The sequence below is a fragment of the Salvelinus alpinus genome, chromosome 16 (genome assembly GCF_045679555.1).
Source record: "Salvelinus alpinus chromosome 16, SLU_Salpinus.1, whole genome shotgun sequence".
In the NCBI taxonomy this organism is placed as follows: Eukaryota; Metazoa; Chordata; class Actinopteri; order Salmoniformes; family Salmonidae; genus Salvelinus; species Salvelinus alpinus.
In genome coordinates, this window is record NC_092101.1 from 10,450,280 (window position 1) to 10,469,113 (window position 18,834).

General features: G+C 44.7%; 1 protein-coding gene across 1 annotated transcript; it reads right to left on the reverse strand.

Moving 5' to 3' along the window:
* Nucleotides 1-13,668: 13,668 nt before the first annotated feature.
* Nucleotides 13,669-17,923, reverse strand: LOC139540772 (podocin-like). Its single transcript, XM_071344724.1, has 8 exons — nt 17,230-17,923; nt 16,898-17,001; nt 16,240-16,312; nt 15,914-15,996; nt 15,565-15,768; nt 15,131-15,186; nt 14,860-14,938; nt 13,669-14,590 (listed from the first exon to the last, which is right to left on the reverse strand). Exons 1-8 carry the CDS (start codon nt 17,588-17,590, stop codon nt 14,300-14,302), a joined length of 1,251 nt encoding a protein of 416 aa, XP_071200825.1. The 5' UTR covers nt 17,591-17,923; the 3' UTR covers nt 13,669-14,299.
* Between the last annotated feature and the right edge of the window lie 911 nt (nt 17,924-18,834).

An 18,834-nucleotide genomic window follows, 5' to 3' on the forward strand; every position in this document is an offset into this window, starting at 1 on the left:
AGCAGTTCTAATATCAATAGATGGCTTGGCCTTATTAAGGTGAAGAGGCAGGTTCCAGGCCTCTTCCCAGCCTGACTTTAGATCAGTGCTTAGGGACTTAACAACTTTTACACGCAACCATTCACACACACTACATTCACACACTGTTCCAGACCTACCTGAACTCACCCATATTGTTCCAGACCTACCTGAACTCAACCATGTTGTTCCAGACCTCACTGAACCCAACCATGTTGTTCCAAACCTACCTGAACTCAACCATGTTGTTCCAGACCTACTTGAACTAAACCATGTTGTTCCTGACCTACCTGAACTCAACCATGTTGTTCCAGACCTCACTGAACCCAACCATGTTGTTCCAAACCTACCTGAACTCAACCATGTTGTTCCAGACCTACCTGAACTCAACCCCATATTGTTCCAGACCTACCTGAACTCAACCATATTGTTACAGACCTACCTGAACTCAACCCCATATTGTTCCAGACCTACCTGAACTCAACCATATTGTTACAGACCTACCTGAACTCAACCCCATATTTTTCCAGACCTACCTGAACTCAACCATGTTGTTCCAGACCTACCTGAACTCAACCATGTTGTTCCAGACCTACCTGAACTCAACCCCATATTGTTCCAGACCTACCTGAACTCAACCATATTGTTCCAGACCTACCTGAACTCAACCCCATATTGTTCCAGACCTACCTGAACTCAACCATATTGTTCCAGACCTACCTGAACTCAACCATGTTGTTCCAGACCTTCCTGAACTCAACCATATTGTTCCAGACCTACCTGAACTCAACCATGTTGTTCCTGACCTTCCTTAACTTTGTCCCTTTGTGATCACTGATAGGTGGAAGTACTGGATGGTTCCTAGCCTATTCTTTGGCATATGACACAGAGTAGAAGCAGTGGAATGATGGCTGACTGCCTGACTCCACCATATCTTGGTTGAAGGACATAAAAGCTATAACACGGATCAAAAGCTATTCCTCTGAGAGTAGACAGGATTACAAATGTGTGCACATCCTTGTCATTTGAGTGAGAGGGAGAGAGAGAGAAACATCAGTTGGTGTCACGCTTCCAATCACAGTCAGCCTAAATATGCAGGGAGAGCTCTGCAGATTTTGTTGTGAGGATACAGAATCAATAGACCATTTATTTTGGTATTTCCCTCAGGTAGCCTGTTTCTGGTCTCAGGTTCAGGAATGGCTGAAAATGCATAGCATTGATCTAAAATTGACCCTAGAAATAGTACTGTTAGGAGATCTGGAGAGACCGGGTCAGTCAATTACTAATATACTAATACTCTTAGTAAAAGTATTTATCTTCAACACGCAATCTGTGGATTCTATTCAATTAGATAGATTGAAATTGTACGTTAAACATAACATAGCTGAAAGATATGTGTTGCGTAGAAACCCGAAGTGGGTGGCCAGCAGAGATAGATGGGATGTGCTGAGGGAAGCTGAGGGTTGGGATGTGGAATTGGAGACAAGTGGGAGTGGAGTTGCTATGTGAGAGAGAGAATGATGGTCAAAAGATAAAGGGGGAAAAAAAGTCAAAATAAAACATAATAAAAGTACATTTGAATGACACTAAGTGGCAGTGTTTTTACAACTAATGCCGGTTTGCCTGAGGCTGATGCCGTGCAGGTGTTTGTACACATGCATATACACACACTCTCATTCAAATAAACACATACAAGAACACACACATACATGTAATAGTGCCAGACATGCACACAAACATATACAGTTGGCATCGCTGTTATGATTTCAGTTGTTTTAGCATTGTTGTTTGCTGTTTTCTTCTGTCTTTTCCTTTTTTCTCTTTAGTTCATTCTCTTGGTTGTTGGTGCATTTTGGGGGGTTCTTGGGGATGGGGAATGGAATTAATTGTATTTTTTCTTTTTTTTCTTCTGGGGGAGGGGGACTGTGGGAGGGGTCTCGAATGGTTGAGGGACAGCTATTGGGGAACTGTGGGGGGGATCTTAGAGGGTTCGGGTTTCACAAGATTGTGATCATGAAAAGGAAAACTATGACATATACATGTATTTTATATCACTATCATTGTTTGTCTATGTTCTCATACTTTAATGTTTCCCCTTTCTTGTGATCTTTGTAATAAATATTACAAAATTTAAAAATATGCAGGGAGACTTTGGGTGTTGGGTGAAACAAACACTATGTACTACACACTGGCAGACACAGGCATGCATTTACATGACGTTTGATCATTTGAGTCATTTAGCAGAGGCTCTTATCCAGACTGACTTACAAAAGCAATTTGGGTTGCTAAAGGGATAAGAAGTAATCAGGTAGGCCTTTTTATGACATTTCCACCAGATCAGAGAATTACATTTTTTTCCCCTTTCATGCTGAGTGGTTAATGAGGGTTTGGCCTGGGGGGCTTTACTTGGCTCATCGCGCTCTAGCAACTCCTTGTGGCGGGCTGGGCGCCTGTCTGCTGACTTCGGTTGTCAGTTGAACAGTGTTTCCTCTGACACATTGGTGCAGCTGGCTTCCGGGTTAAGGGAGCGGGTGTTAAGAAGCGTGGCTTGGCGGGTCAGGTTTCAGAGGACGTATGACTCGACCTTCGCCTCTCCCGAGCACGTTGGGGAGTTGTAGCGATGAGACAAGATCATAATTGGATATCACGAAATTGGGGTAAAGGGGGTAAAATTACAAAAAAAATTAAAAGAAGAATATGCTATGATGACTTCATGTTAAATTAAAAGGGGCACCACTTGTTAGTCAACAAGGAACTATAATTTGGCGACAAGGGAGAAATGCAATTTATCATATAATTCTGTTTGACGGCAATTAAGTTATTTTCTATCGCCGAGGCAACTCATACTTTATAAACACAAAGGATTTATTAGGAGGACATCAAGGTAAAGCAATGACTTCTACAGGAGGGATGAATCAACGGAAGATTGGGCCCCTGGTCAAAGGTAGTGCACTACAAAGGGGAATAGGGCGCCATTTGGGACACAGCCTAATCATCTCCCTTACATAATGTCCATGCCCCTGGGTTTCCAGGTGAACTCCATCCACGCGGCTCTGACTCGCTGGATGGTGGACCTCCAGATAGTGCCGGACCACTGTGACGACCAGGAGCGAGCCCTCCTGCCGGCGGGACCCCACACCACCGTCATCATAGAGGTTTCCCTAGAGCAACAAGTGAAGGACGCCAAGAACCTCTCCCAGAAACTGAACAACTTCTCCAAATATGTCGCCATGTAAAGCTACTGAACCAGTTCCTGGAGTTGGTCGATAAGGCCTCCGCCACATATGCCCCGCACCCAGACTTTCTATGTACAGCATGCTAACAGGGGTCCTACCATTCTCAGTGTTTTGCAGTCAAGGATGTGAATGCTAAGCTCTCTGTGTGTGTGTGTGTGTGTGTGTGTGTGTGTGTGTGTGTGTGTGTGTGTGTGTGGGTGGGTGGGTGGGTGGGTGTGCGCGGGTGGGTGGGTGGGTGTGCGCGGGTGGGTGGGTGGGTGTGTGTGTGGGGCAAAGGATTAAATCCATGGCTAGTGCCCCCCACATGACTTTGGGGGATATGAGGGCCAGAACATGGCTAATGAACTGAATGTTTTCTTCTCAAGATTTGAATCAGACAACTTTGTGTCGGAGGTAAAACAAATGGAGGCATCATTACAAATGTTTGAGAGAGTTGTTGTTAAACAGTCTGATGTTTTAAAGTTGTTCAGGGGATGTAACACATACAAAAGCTCAGACAAAATAAGTGGACATGTGTTAAAGCACTGTGCTGAACAATTGGCTGGTGTTTTTACAGACATTTCCCAATCCTCACTCGACCAGCAACACGTGCCAGTATTGTGGAAAAACTCAATAATTGTACCCATTCCTAAAGCATCTAATCCCTCTGTGCTGAATGACTACCACCCTGTCGCCTTGACATCCTTAGTAATGAAATGCCTTGAGAAACTTGTGAAAAGTCATATTCTCAGCGTCACCCAGAAGCTTCTCGACCCATTTCAGTTTGCCTTTCAGCCTAGCAGAGGAGTTGATGATGCCATTCTTACCCTCCTTAACATGGTCTATAGACATCTAGAGGGTTCCAAATCCCATGTTAGGGTTATTTTTGTTGACTTTTCTTCTGCCTTCAACACAATCCAGCCCTACATTCTGGCACAGAGACTCATTCGGGACTTCTCCTTAGATGGGGGGCTGGTTTTGTGGCTGTTGGACTTCCTGAGCCAACTCTCACAGCGAGTCAAAATAGGTCCCCACGTGTCAGACATACGCAATACCAACACAGGCTCTCCTCAGGGATGTGTTTTGTCCCCACTCCTGTACATCTTGTACACTAATAGTTGTACTAGTTCCCATCCTGACAGACACCTCGTTAAGTTCGCTGATGACACTGCCTTGATCAGCCTGTTGCGTGATGACGAGGAACATCATGGCCCGGTCCTAGATGACTTTGTAGAGTGGTGTGAGGAATCACACTTGGTCCTCAATATCAACAAGACCAAAGAGATGTGCATAGACTTCAGGAAGCGCACAACACCTACTTCTGCAACATCTATCAGAGGTCAGAACATAGAGATTGTAGAGGAATACAAATACCTGGGTGTCCTCTTGGGCAATAAGCTTCAGTGGAGTAAATGTACAGACCTGATCTACAAAAAGAGCCAACAGAGACTGTACTTTCTCAAAAAGCTGGGATCTTTTAATGTAGACTACTATACTGACTCTGTTAAACAAATCTTTCATTGAGAGTATTTAAACTTTTTGTATTGTTTGTTGGTTTGGCAATGCCACTGTCAGCCAGAGAAATATGCTGAGAAGGATTATCACCACAGCAAGCAAGGTACTTGGAGTCAAACAGTCAGACCTGGATGAGATCTTTAAGGTCAGGGCCCTCCGCCAAGCTCACAAAATAATTTTAGACCCAAGCCACCCCTGTACCCGGACTTTGAACTACTCCCCTCAGGGCGCAGGTATAGGGCACCCCTCGGCAGGAAAAAACACAACTAGACAATCATTTGTGCCAGGTGTGATATCCCTCCTAAATAGCCCGGGCTAATGTTCCTATCGACTCAGTAAGGCCAGCAGGCTAGTCTATTTTTAATTTTTTTATTGGTATGTAACTGTTATGAAAGTTGTAATGTCAATTTTGTTTTGTATTTAAACGTCACTTTAAACGTGTACATGACACTGCAACAAAATTTCCCCATGGGGACAATACAGTCTGTGCGTGCGTGCGCGCGCGTGCGTGCGTGTTTATGCTGCTCAGAGGGAGTGTGGCGATTGGACGGAGTCCTGTCAGATCCTGCTGTCTGACGTGAAGGGCAGTTCCGTGGAGCTGTGCGTCACACTGAACTGCATCCCCCATTGCCCAGCATGTGATCTCTAGTGAGCCTGTGATAATCATTTTACTGTGGTCCCTCTCTACCTTGCAGTTAGCCACCCAAAATGAAAATACCATCCCACTAGGCACTGACGTAAATTCAGGGATTTTTTTTAACTGACATTGTATTTAGGTTAAACATTTCTTTTTCATTTCACATTGATGAGTTCTTTCAAATCATGAGGAAAAAAGATATACTATAATTATTTTTTTGAAATGACGTGGATTCAACCAGCTTGCACCCAGTGGGGTGTCATTTGAACATTTGAAGCCTCACATGTTTTTGGTTGATGTGATACACAGAACAATGATATCACTAGATGAGCCTAGCTGCAGTGTAGCAGTGTATCCACTAGAGGCTTTTGATGAAGAAGATGAGGTGCAAAATGACAGGCAGATCCAATTAACTGAGGTCACATGGTGACCAATTAACTGAGGTCACATGGTGACAAATTAACTGAGGTCACATGGTGACCAATTAACTGAGGTCACATGGTGACCAATTAACTGAGGTCACATGGTGACCAATTAACTGAGGTCACATGGTGACAAATTAACTGAGGTCACATGGTGACAAATTAACTGAGGGCAGACATATGGTGACCAATTAACTGAGGTCAGTCACATGGTGACCAATTTACCAAAGACTACTAAAAATATTTGGAACAAAACTAGCCATGTTCAGTATCTGAGAGGTGCTCAAAAAAAATAAACAAATAATTACTATTATTATTATTAATGATTAGTATTATTATTACTATACTAATTATAATAATGATTATTATTATTAATGCTAGTCATTTGCATCTTCCAGCTCTGTGGTGAGATTTCCCCTAGGTGCAGATCTAGGATCAGCTTCTCCTTCTCTAATCCTAACCTTAATCATTAATTGGGAAATGCTGAACTGACCCAAGGTCTAGGCCTAGGGGCAACTTCACCCTTCACTTAATTTCATTCAAAATTAATTAAGTCCATAGCTAGAAGTACACTATACATACAACATGATGTGGACACCCCTTCAAATTACTGGATTCGGCTATTTCATCCACGCCCATTGCTGTCAGGTATATAAAATTGAGGACACAGCCATGCAATATCCATAGACAAACATTGGCAGTAGAATGGCCTTACTGAAGAGCTCAGTGACTTTCAATGTGGCACCGTCATAGGATGCCACCTATTCAACAAGTCAGTTTGTCATATTTCTGCCCTGCTAGAGCTGCCCCAGTCAACTGTAAGTGCTGTTATTGTGTAGTGGAAATGTAAAGGAGCAACAACGGCTCAGCCGAAAAGTGGTAGGCCACACAAGCTCACAGAACGGGACCGCCGAGTGCTGAAACGTGTAGCGTGTAAAAATCATCTGTCCTCGATTGCAACACTCACTACTGAGTTCCAAACTGACATTGCTTCCCTACTGACATTGCTTCCTCTGGAATGGGTTTCCATGGCCGAGCAGCCGCAAACAAGCCTTTGATCACCGTGCGCAATGCCAAGCACCGGCTGGAGTGGTGTAAAGCTCGCCGCCATTGGACTCTGGAGCAGTGGAAATGCGTTCTCTGGAGTGATGAATCGCGCTTCACCATCTGGCAATCCAACGGACAAATCTGGGTTTGGCGGATGCCAGGAGAACGCTACCTGCCCCAATGCATAGTGCCAACGGTAAAGTTTGGTGGAGGAGGAATAATGGTCTCGGGCTGTTTTTCATGGTTCGGGCTAGGACCCTTAGTTTCAGTGAAGGAAAATCTTAACATTACAGCCCACAATGACATTCTAGACAATTCTCTACAGGTTGGGGAAGGCCCTTTCCTGTTTCCGCCTGACAATACCCCCATACACAAAGCGAGGTTCATACAGAAATGGTTTGTCGAGATCGGTGTGGAAGAACTTGACTGGCCTGCACAGAGCCCTGACCTCAACCTCATCGAACACCTTTGGTATGATTTGGAATGCCGACTGCAAGCCAGGCCTAATCGCCCAACATCTAGTGGAAAGCCTCCCCCGAAGAGTTGAGGCTGTTGTAGCAGCAAAGGGGGGACCATCTCCACATTAATGCCCATGATTTTGGAATGAGATGTTCAATGAGCAGGTGTCCACATACTTTTGGTCATGTAGTGTCTTGTTAAATAAAGGTTAAATAAAATGTAAAAAATAAAAAGGTTTAGGTTGTGGCTCATCGACTGCAGTTTTGGAAGTTGTCTGCAATACCTATTGATGACCAGCAGGTGGAGACGGAGAACCCATGGAGTGCTCACTAGCGGCTCTATTATCAAGCTGATAGGCCATGATGGTAACATCATTGAGCAAACCCTCGGGGGAGGATACTATTCAGCTGGATGGGGTCCTGTGTGCCTCGTTTCATTGTGAAAACATTGATGTAGCAAGACATGCATTCCGTCCAAATCTTCTTTGTTTGGTCTAGCAGACTGGAGTCACGGTGGCTCATCCACACACAGCAGAACCTGTGATGCCCTGGCTACAGTGGGGATTCTGCAGCACTAGTTACTGTAAGTTATTGGTCTTTATTGAGTGGTCACACTCCCTCAGCACTCTGTATCTCCCATCGAAGGATTATCACTGGAGTATTACATTGAAAACACACACAATGGGGGATGCAGTTCAGTGTGATGCACAGCTCCACGGAACTGCCCTTCACGTCAGACAGCAGGATCTGACAGGACTCCGTCCAATCGCCACACTCCCTCTAAGCAGCATAAACACACACACGCGCACGCACGCATGCGCACACACACACACACACACACACACACACACACACACACACACACACACTTGGTTGTCTCTTGTAAAGTACTTCACTTGCACTCGTAATAGTTTGTCACAAAAGCCTTTTTCGCAACTGTAATGTACACAACTGTATACTTAATTGTGTGTGTCAGTTGTGTGTGTGTCAGTGGGGTTGAGGCCCAGGCCCAGAGTGCAGAGGAGCGGGCCCTACAGGCAGAGGAGGCCCTCCAGGCAGCGCTGGAGAAGATCCAGGATCTGTAGAGACTGCTACAGGGCAGGCCCTGCCTGCAGGCCAAAGGTAGGTCAACACCGAGACACACCTCAGTGCTAGGTCAATAGCATAGGATTGTAGGATCTTAATTTGAGCCAGTTCGCTAACAGGTGGCAAATAATCCTGCAGCAACAGGAAATGTGAATTATTATGTGGATTATAATTACTGGACATTTTTGTAGGGGTTGATAAGTTTGACACAAGGGGAAATGATGTCTTGAATTTCAAAGAGGAAATGACAAACTTCAGCCTTTTTAAACCTCAAATACACTACATGTTTTAAATATCCTGCTTTGCAGGAAGGTTCTCCTGCAGCAGGCTGATCAAATTATTCGTATTTTTCGTATGCATTTCGTATATATTTTAATTTCACTTTCCATTTAGGAACTGAATATACATTATATACAACTGAATATACATTCCGCCTCACCCAATGTGGTACGGATCTGCTAATTTTTTTTATACTTTAGAACCGTAACCCCAATCAGAAGCTAGCCAGATAACTAGCTACTAGCTAGTAGTCAGTTAGCCACTGCTGCGGTCTTCACCCTTAACTCGGACACCAGCCAGCTTCAGCTCGGGCCAATACCTGCCAGTCTGCAAGCGCGATATCAACCCAGAGCATATAGGACTGCTTTTTCTCTACCACATCACCGGATTTTTTTCTACTTCATCACCGGATTTCAGCCGCAGGCTCTGGACATTTGCACCTTGATTTCGCAGCTAGCTAGCTGCAAACCGTGTGACTATTGGCTTACGTCGATCCCAGAGCAAACTTAAATTATTCCGGAGCTAGCCAGCTGAGGAGTTCCATCAGCCATTCCTGGGCTACAGTCACCTATCCGGACCTTTTGCTGCAGATACGGAGCCCCACCGGGCCTTCACGACTGACTGCCGACGTTATCTGCCCGAGGGAGTTATCCAACTGGCACCTCCGTCGCGACGTTACCTGAACGCTCATCTGGGGCCCGCTAATCGTTAGCTGTCTTATCGGCTGCTATCTGAATAAGTATATCGGACAATTTTTTTCTTGGGTCACTATATCTATTTTGCCAATTGGATTGATCCCCTCTTCCACACGGAACCCCACTAATCTACCGACGGAAACGCACGAGGTGTCTAAAAAAAATAGACCTCCATCCTATGCTATCTTGCTACCGATAGCCATCTACCCGGCCAGCTGTCTGGATCGCCGTGACCCCAACCAACCTCTACTCACTGGACCCTTATTGATCACTCGATTAAGCATGCCTCTCCTTAATGTAAATATGCCTTGTATATTGCTGTTCTGGTTAGTGTTTACTGGCTTATTTCACTGTAAAGCCTCTAGCCCTGCTCACTATACCATATCCAACCTTTCAGTTCCACCACCCACATATGCGATGACATCACCTGGTTTCAATGATGTTTCTAGAGACAATATCTCTCTCATCATCACTCAATACCTAGGTTTACCTCCACTGTATTCACATCCTACCATACCTTTGTCTGTACATTATTCCTTGAAGCTATTTTATCGCCCCCAGAAACGTCCTTTTACTCTCTGTTCTAGACGTTCTAGACGACCAATTCTCATAGCTTTTAGCCGTACCCTTATCCTACTCCTCCTCTGTTCCTCTGGTGATGTAGAGGTGAATCCAGGCCCTGCAGTACCTAGCTCCACTCCTATTCCCCAGGCGCTCTCTTTTGATGACTTCTGTAACCGTAATAGCCTTGGTTTCATGCATGTTAACATTAGAAGCCTCCTCCCTAAGTTTGTTTTGTTCACTGCTTTAGCACACTCTGCCAACCCGGATGTTTTAGCCGTGTCTGAATCCTGGCTTAGAAAGACCACCAAAAATTCTGACATTTTCATCCCCAACTACAAGATTTTCAGACAGGATAGAACGGCCAAAGGGGGCGGTGTTGCAATCTACTGCAAAGATTGCCTGCAGAGTTCTGTTTTACTATCCAGGTCTGTTCCCAAACAATTTGAACTTCTACTTTTAAAAATCCACCTCTCTAAAAACAAGTCTCTCACCGTTGCCGCCTGCTATAGACCACCCTCTGCCCCCAGCTGTGCTCTGGACACCATATGTGAACTGATTGCCCCCCATCTATCTTCAGAGCTCGTGCTGCTAGGCGACCTAAATTGGAACATGCTTAACACCCCAGCCATCCTACAATCTAAGCTTGATGCCCTCAATCTCACACAAATTATCAATGAACCTACCAGGTACCACCCCAATTCCGTAAACACTGGTACCCTCATAGATATCATCCTAACCAACTTGCCCTCCAAATACACCTCTGCTGTTTTCAACCAAGATCTCAGCGATCACTGCCTCATTGCCTGCATCCGTAATGGGTCAGCGGTCAAACGACCTCCACTCATCACTGTCAAACGCTCCCTGAAACACTTCAGCGAGCAGGCCTTTCTAATCGACCTGGCCGAGGTATCCTGGAAGGATATTGATCTCATCCCGTCAGTAGAGGATGCCTGGATATTTAAAAAAAATGCCTTCCTCACCATCTTGAATAAGCATGCCCCATTCAAGAAAACCAGGAACAGATATAGCCCTTGGTTCTCTCCTGACCTGACTGCCCTTAACCAACAGAAAAACATCCTATGGCGTTCTGCATTAGCATCGAACTGCCCCCGTGATATGCAACTTTTCAGGGAAGCTAGAAACCAATATACACAGGCAGTTAGAAAAGCCAAGGCTAGCTTTTTCAAGCAGAAATTTGCTTCCTGCAACACAAATTCAAAAAAGTTCTGGGACACTGTAAAGTCCATGGAGAATAAGAACACCTCCTCCCAGCTTCCAACTGCACTGAAGATAGGAAACACTGTCACCACCGACAAATCCACTATAATTGAGAATTTCAATAAGCATTTTTCTACGGCTGGCCATGCTTTCCACCTGGCTACCCCTACCCCGGTCAACAGCACTGCCCTCCCCTCTGCTACTCGCCCAAGCCTTCCCCATTTCTCTTTCTCCCAAATACAGTCAGCTGATGTTCTGAAAGAGCTGCAAAATCTGGACGCTTACAAATCAGCCGGGCTAGATAATCTGGACCCTTTCTTTCTAAAACTATCTGCTGAAATTGTTGCCACCCCTATTACTAGCCTTTTCAACCTCTCTTTCGTGTCGTCTGAGATTCCCAAAGATTGGAAAGCAGCTGCGGTTATCCCCCTCTTCAAAGGGGGGGACACTCTTGACCCTAACAGCTACAGACCTATATCTATCCTACCTTGCCTTTCTAAGGTCTTCGAAAGCCAAGTCAACAAACAGATTACCGACCATTTCGAATCCCACCATACCTTCTCCGCTATGCAATCTGGTTTCAGAGCTGGTCATGGGTGCACCTCAGCCACGCTCAAGGTCATAAACGATATCTTAACCGCCATCGATAGGAAACAGTACTGTGCAGCCGTATTCATTGACCTGGCCAAGGCTTTTGACTCTGTCAATCACCACATCCTCATCGGCAGACTCGACAGCCTTGGTTTCTCTAATGATTGCCTCGCCTGGTTCACCAACTACTTCTCTGATCGAGTTCAGTGTGTCAAATCGGAGGGTCTGTTGTCCGGGCCTCTGGCAGTCTCTATGGGGGTGCCACAGGGTTCAATTCTTGGACCGACTCTCTTCTCTGTATACATCAATGATGTCGCTCTTGCTGCTGGTGATTCTCTGATCCACCTCTACGCAGACGACACTATTCTGTATACTTCTGGCCCTTCTTTTGACACTGTGTTAACAACCCTCCAGGCGAGCTTCAATGCCGTACAGCTCTCCTTCCGTGGCCTCCAATTGCTCTTAAATACAAGTAAAACTAAATGCATGCTCTTCAACCGATCGCTGCCTGCACCTGCCCGCCTGTCCAACATCACTACTCTGGACGGCTCTGACTTAGAATATGTGGACAACTACAAATACCTAGGTGTCTGGTTAGACTGTAAACTCTCCTTCCAGACTCACATCAAACATCTCCAATCCAAAGTTAAATCTAGAATTGGCTTCCTATTCCGCAACAAAGCATCCTTCACTCATGCTGCCAAACATACCCTTGTAAAACTAACCATCCTACCAATCCTCGACTTCGGTGATGTCATTTACAAAATAGCCTCCAAAACCCTACTCAATAAATTGGATGCAGTCTATCACAGTGCCATCCGTTTTTTCACCAAAGCCCCATATACTACCCACCACTGCGACCTGTACACTCTCGTTGGCTGGCCCTCGCTTCATACTCGTCGCCAAACCCACTGGCTCCAGGTCATCTACAAGACCCTGCTAGGTAAAGTCCCCCCTTATCTCAGCTCGCTGGTCACCATAGCAGCACCTACCTGTAGCACGCGCTCCAGCAGGTATATCTCTCTGGTCACCCCCAAAACCAATTCTTCCTTTGGCCGCCTCTCCTTCCAGTTCTCTGCTGCCAATGACTGGAACGAACTACAAAAATCTCTGAAACCGGAAACACTTATCTCCCTCACTAGCTTTAAGCACCAGCTGTCAGAGCAGCTCACAGATCACTGCACCTGTACATAGCCCATCTATAATTTAGCCCAAACAACTACCTCTTTACCTACTGTATTTATTTATTTATTTTGCTCCTTTGCACCCCATTATTTCTATCTCTACTTTACACTTTTTTCCACTGCAAACCAACCATTCCAGTGTTTTTTTTACTTGCTATATTGTATTTACTTCGCCACCATGGCCTTTTTTATATTTTTATTTATTTATATATATATTTCATATATTTTGTTTGCCTTCACCTCCTTTATCTCACCTCACTTGCTCACATTGTATATAGACTTATTTTTCACTGTATTATTGACTGTATGTTTGTTTTACTCCATGTGTAACTATGTGTTGTTGTATGTGTCGAACTGCTTTGCTTTATCTTGGCCAGGTCGCAATTGTAAATGAGAACGTGTTCTCAATTTGCCTACCTGGTTAAATAAAGGTGAAATAAAATAAATAAATAAATAAAATTAAGATCCTACATCTGTAGGTCAACACTGTTGGATTTGGGATTTGGAGACTAACATCTATACAATTTGCATTGCAGTGAGCAAGAAGTCTGTGGCAGCGGTTTTTCAAGTCAAAGGTGTCCACCCCTGAACCCAAAACAGTGAGTCAGAAGCCTGAGACGAGCCCCAAACACACCAAGCCCAAGAAACGCTGAACCTTGAAAACAGTACAGTAGTTTTAGAGGTAATGGGAACTCGGCTCCTCTGTATTTGACAAATGAATAAAAGCACAGTGAAGTCTGAGTATCACATGTCTGGGCATTCAACAGTATTTAATCATTTGTCTTTTTTTTTTTGTTCTGTAATTTGCATGCTATTTGTTAAGCAATCATGTCCTACAGGGTTACTGTTAAGAATTTGTCAGAATTTGTTCTTAACTGACTTGCCTAGTTAAATAAAGGTTAAATAAAAATAAAAATAAAAAATGGTGTGAAACATGTTTCCCTAATCATGTTGATACTGTATGGTTCCTTTTTAAAGAAAATTATATTATTATAATTATTATTGATTTATTATGGACCCTATTTACCCTCACACTGTCTAAATTTAGGTGGAGTGTGTCATCAGTGTATTGTATTAATCATACAATAAAAACACTAATCTCTATACGGACTAACATTTCTTTACAGAGGAAAAAACAAAACAATCATAGAATAAGATTTTCACACTTCTTCAATCTGATATGAGGGGTGCATATCAATAGTCTACAGTGGCGTCCTCTGCTTTCTTCACTTCATCAGCACTGATATGAAAGAACTGGAGTGGCAGAATCAGGTTCCCTGGTACCCACCACACAGCTCTTTAGACCAGTGCAGCCACTTCAGACAATTGAGATGCACCCGAATGAAGATGCTTCCCTTTCTCTCTGTCTACTACATCATCGGCGAGTCTGTCTTCCGCTCCTCTTTGGTTTCTCCTCCTTCTGGGATGGGACTGGCTGGAGCCAGGTTTGGAGCTGGGGCGGGTAAGGCTAAGGGTGAGGGGTCACGGGGCAGGGTTAGGAGGTCCGAGGGGAGGGTGAGGACCAGTGTTGGGCGTTCGGTGCGGAGGGTGTGTAGCAGCTGGAGGAGACGGAGGTGGATGGCAGCAGGGGAACCAGAGAGGGAGTCCAGAGATGCCTTCAGAGCCTCGCAGGCTGCCCTCTCCCCCTCTGCTGCAATCACCTACAGAACAGGGAGGAGAGGAGCCTAGGGTTAGAGGTCAAGGGCCGCAAGTTGGCAACGCTTGTTGTTTCGCTTTTGCTGTTTATCCTACCTCCCTTCTGACATGCGTTCATGCCAACGCACGCGCACACACATATACATGTGTGCGCAGGCTTGAATGGGTTAAATGCGGAAGACACATTTCAGTTGAATGCATTCAGTTGTACAACTGACTAGTTATCCCCCCTTTCCCATTGTACACATACACACCAAAAAAACGGATGACATACTTTGATTTGGGCTTGTCTCTTAGCCTCAGCCTCTGCCGCTAGGCTTTGCTGCAGCTCAATGGGGAGAGAAAGATCCTCTCTGAAATGAACACGGTGAAAAGCGCACACACCCGTCAGCAGGTGAAGACACAAGTTGACCATTCCAACATGTACCGTGTTCTTTTAACATTCGTTTACGACACCACCAGCCAACGTGGCAACTCGTTGCCTTGTCTTGTTTCGAAAATGTTACAAATGCCTGTATGTAATCAGCCATCGATGATAGTCTTACATTTCTGCTCTCTCCACCTTGATCCCCCACTGACAAGCTACAGAATCGATAGCCACCTGTAGATTGATATAAAACAGCAGAGTGATTCATACTCCAGTGTTGAGAAGACACACCACGTCACCACCCATTCACTCACTAAAATTCCTGGACAATCCATGTGATTTTACACCGCTCAATACCAAATTCCACAAATAACCATTGTCAATATCAAATGTCAATATCACACCTGGGTTCAAATAATATTGGAAATCATTTCAAATACTTTGTGCTTGATTGAGCTTGCCTGACTTAATGGAACAATTTGATAGTCCAAAAACGGTAAACCCTACCCATTTGGCATTCTAGGTTAGAGCAAACACAAATTCAAATAGCATTTGAACCCAGGTCTGGTCAATATACAGACCCATACAAAGACTGTACAACAGGTTAGGTACCTGGATCTCCTGGGCAATCCTCTTCCTGTCCAGCAGGATGTGGGTGAAGTTGTGGTGGGCAAGAACGTCTCTGTCTGCCACCTGTACCAGGGCCTGCAGCACGGCACTCACACCGGACAGGGCCGTGCTGCACAGAGCAACATTCTCTATACGGTAGTAACACACCGCGCTCAGCTCCGTGCTCACCAGATCCTTGGTCACCACCTGGACACACACACACACACACACACCACAGGAAGAAACACACACATCGCAGCAGTAAAAGATTCATGCTCCGAGGAATTTGGGGGGGGGGATAATTTGACATAGATTTCGTTTTTTCTGTAGGCTGTCAGAGGAGTTACCGTACCGTGTGAGCTGGGACCTTGAGCATTTTTAGACGGATGTCCACTTTCTGGAAAACATCGAGTAGTGGGAGGTAGAAAAGTAGACCTTGGTCCCGAATGGACAAACAGTAGAGAGAGATTGGAGGATATTTTTACACACTGTGTAATGTACATGCACAGTTTGATAAGCATGTGGACTACAGGACTTGTTCAGACTTGCGCTGTGTAAAATGTAACCAATTGCCTTTTCAAATCCATTTGATTGTCCCTAAGACAATCCAATGACTCTAAAAAAGCTATGAATGACTCATCGAACGAGTCCTCAAGTAATATAATAACAAGCACAAACCTGGTCCCCTGGGTCTCCCACGCAGTAGGTGACCCAGTCTGAAGATCACAGCTCTTTCATGCTCCCTCACAACCTGTCAGTCAACATAGTGACTAGCTGTCAATCATGACTTTGCCATAACGGAATAACACAACAGAGAAAGACAGCCCACTGTGTCGTTCAAAGAAACAGACAAATCACACATTTTCACTCCAAAGTTGATACTATTCCTACCAAAAAAATGGGGTGCTGAATCCTTGTAAATGTCATCACTCACCAGATACTGTGCCTTCATTGTACATTATAGAAATCTATCATTTGGTGAGGGCTGTACAACTCTGAAATATTGCTTGAACATTTTTTACACAGTCATCATCAAGTTGTTATACTGTGTCACGTGGGCGGCAGATAGCCTAGCGATTAAGAGAGTTGGGCCAGTAACCAAAAGGTCACTGGTTCGAATCCCCGAAGCGTTCTGCCCTTGATCAAGGCAGTTAACCCCCAACAACAACTGCTCCCCGGGCACCGATGACATGGACGTCGATTAAGGCAGCCCCCCCCGCACCTCTCTGATTCAGAGGGGTTGAGTTCAATGCTGAAGACAAATTCAGTTGTGCAACTGACTAGGCATCTCCTTTTGTTCTGTGTTGTCTATGTAATGGAGGTAGAACATCCTTACCTTCACACAGAACCAGATGGAGATGGGAAAGAACAGGATGACCAGGGTTAGAGCCAACACCATGAGAAGCCACTCACACACTCCAAGACTCCTCGGCTTCACGCCTGGTGATGACAAATGCCACGATTCACACTCACAGTAAGCTAATGTCCTAATCAAAGATATCATAATTTAAAAAAATCAAAGACCAGGACCCATATTCAAAAGAGTCTCAGAGTAGGAGACTTATTCATTATGACTGCGAAGGTAAAACTGATCCTAGACCCGTATTCCTACTCTATGATGCTTTGCGAACAGGGGTCCAAATATTGATGTTTAGAAACATGTCTTACCTTCCTCCTGCCATTCACTCTCTAGTAGTGCCATGAACTCCTCGTTCTCCTCTCCCCTCTCTTTCTCTCTCACATTATCCACATCCACAACAGTAGACGTGGACTTGACTGGCCGGTCTATCTCTTTATCCGCCTCTCCGTTGGTCTCTGCCTCCTGGGTATTCCTTTTTGGCCCCTCTCTCTTCTCATGTTCCTCAGGGAGCCTCACTGTCTTGGTGCCCTTGTGACGGTGGCCCCTGGAAGTCGGAGACCCAGAATGTTCTCTCTTGGCCACCCTCCCTGCTCGCGGAGTGCGGCGAGGTGAAGCTGACTCCGGGCGTTTCTCCATCCCTCTTGGAATCTCTGTGATGAGAAGAAGCATCCAACCCCAAAGCTAGTGGTGGTTTCAACTGCCCTTCTCTTCCTCAGCCGCAATCACCTACGACAAGCCTATGACAAGGGCTGCTAGTTGGCAATACTTGTTGTCTTTTGCTGTTTATCCTTCCTCCCTCCCTACTGGCGCACGCACGCACACACACGCACGCACGCACGCACGCACGCACGCACGCACACACACACACACACACACACACACAGACACACACAGAGGGTAGGCCTATAACTTGAAACCCTATTAACATGACATAGATAGGAAAACTGACAACTTTTGGAAAGGCATTTGAAATATAAGTTGTCGTTTTTGTCCTGTTGACATCGTAGCCAGTAATGTGAGATGAATATGTGAGGATTGTCATTGGAAATAACAAGGCAACCTTGTGTGCTTGGGGAGTCACTGTTGGGAATGTGCAGACTCAGATGTTTGTCTCTTTTCCAAAAAGCTGATGTCAGTTTCCCCATATTTTTCTGTGCAGGAAAGACACACATCCTCCCAGACACAATTTAATTAGACTGTAAATTAACCATTTGACCTACATTTTCCCTGCTGTAGTTATTCTCATAAGGCCAGGCCTGCAAGAAACAAAGTATTTCAGTTGATTAGACATTATTAGATTTAATTAGATGACTGAATAGTCTGCATTTCAGATGTTTTATTATTAAATACTAATTATTATTATTGCTTAAGCTTTTAAGGAATCTCACACTATTTTATGGGTTTGTATTAATTGTTGTATTATAATAATTTAATACATTTTCGTATCAATTGTTGTAATTGTGTGTAATAACTTTTGATCACTTCCAGTAACTTCCCTGGCCAGAAGAGGGTCCATTAAGCAATAAGGCACGAGGGGTTGTGGTATAATTACAACAGTAAATATAAATGTTTTGTCATATCCGTGGTATACGGTCTGATATACCACGGCTTTCAGCCAGTCAGCATTCAGGGCTCGAACCAACCCGTTTATAATCAATTCACTGACAAAGATACTTATTCGGTCTGCATTCGGTCGCCATGCTTGCGCGTGCAGTGGCTGTCTGATAAGAAAATGTGTCTGACTGAAGTGTGTAAAAGCCATTACATTTTTCATTATGTTGCATAGTTTTTGAACAAAACATGTTTTGAGACTAGTAATTGGATGTGAACAAGCCAAATGGATTTTGAAGACGAAATAAATAGGTACCTAAGTAGCTAGCTATCTTAACAACTGTATGGCTTGTGCAAACGAT

Coding starts and splice junctions, on each gene's coding strand:
- LOC139540772 (XM_071344724.1), bottom strand. CDS start 17,590: ATGCTTCTTCTCATCACAGAGATTCCAAGAGGGATGGAGAAACGCCCG. Junction 16,313..16,897: donor CCATCTGGTTCTGTGTGAAG/GTAAGGATGTTC, acceptor GTTGACTGACAG/GTTGTGAGGGAGCATGAAAG. Junction 14,591..14,859: donor AGAGACAAGCCCAAATCAAA/GTATGTCATCCG, acceptor CCTGTTCTGTAG/GTGATTGCAGCAGAGGGGGA.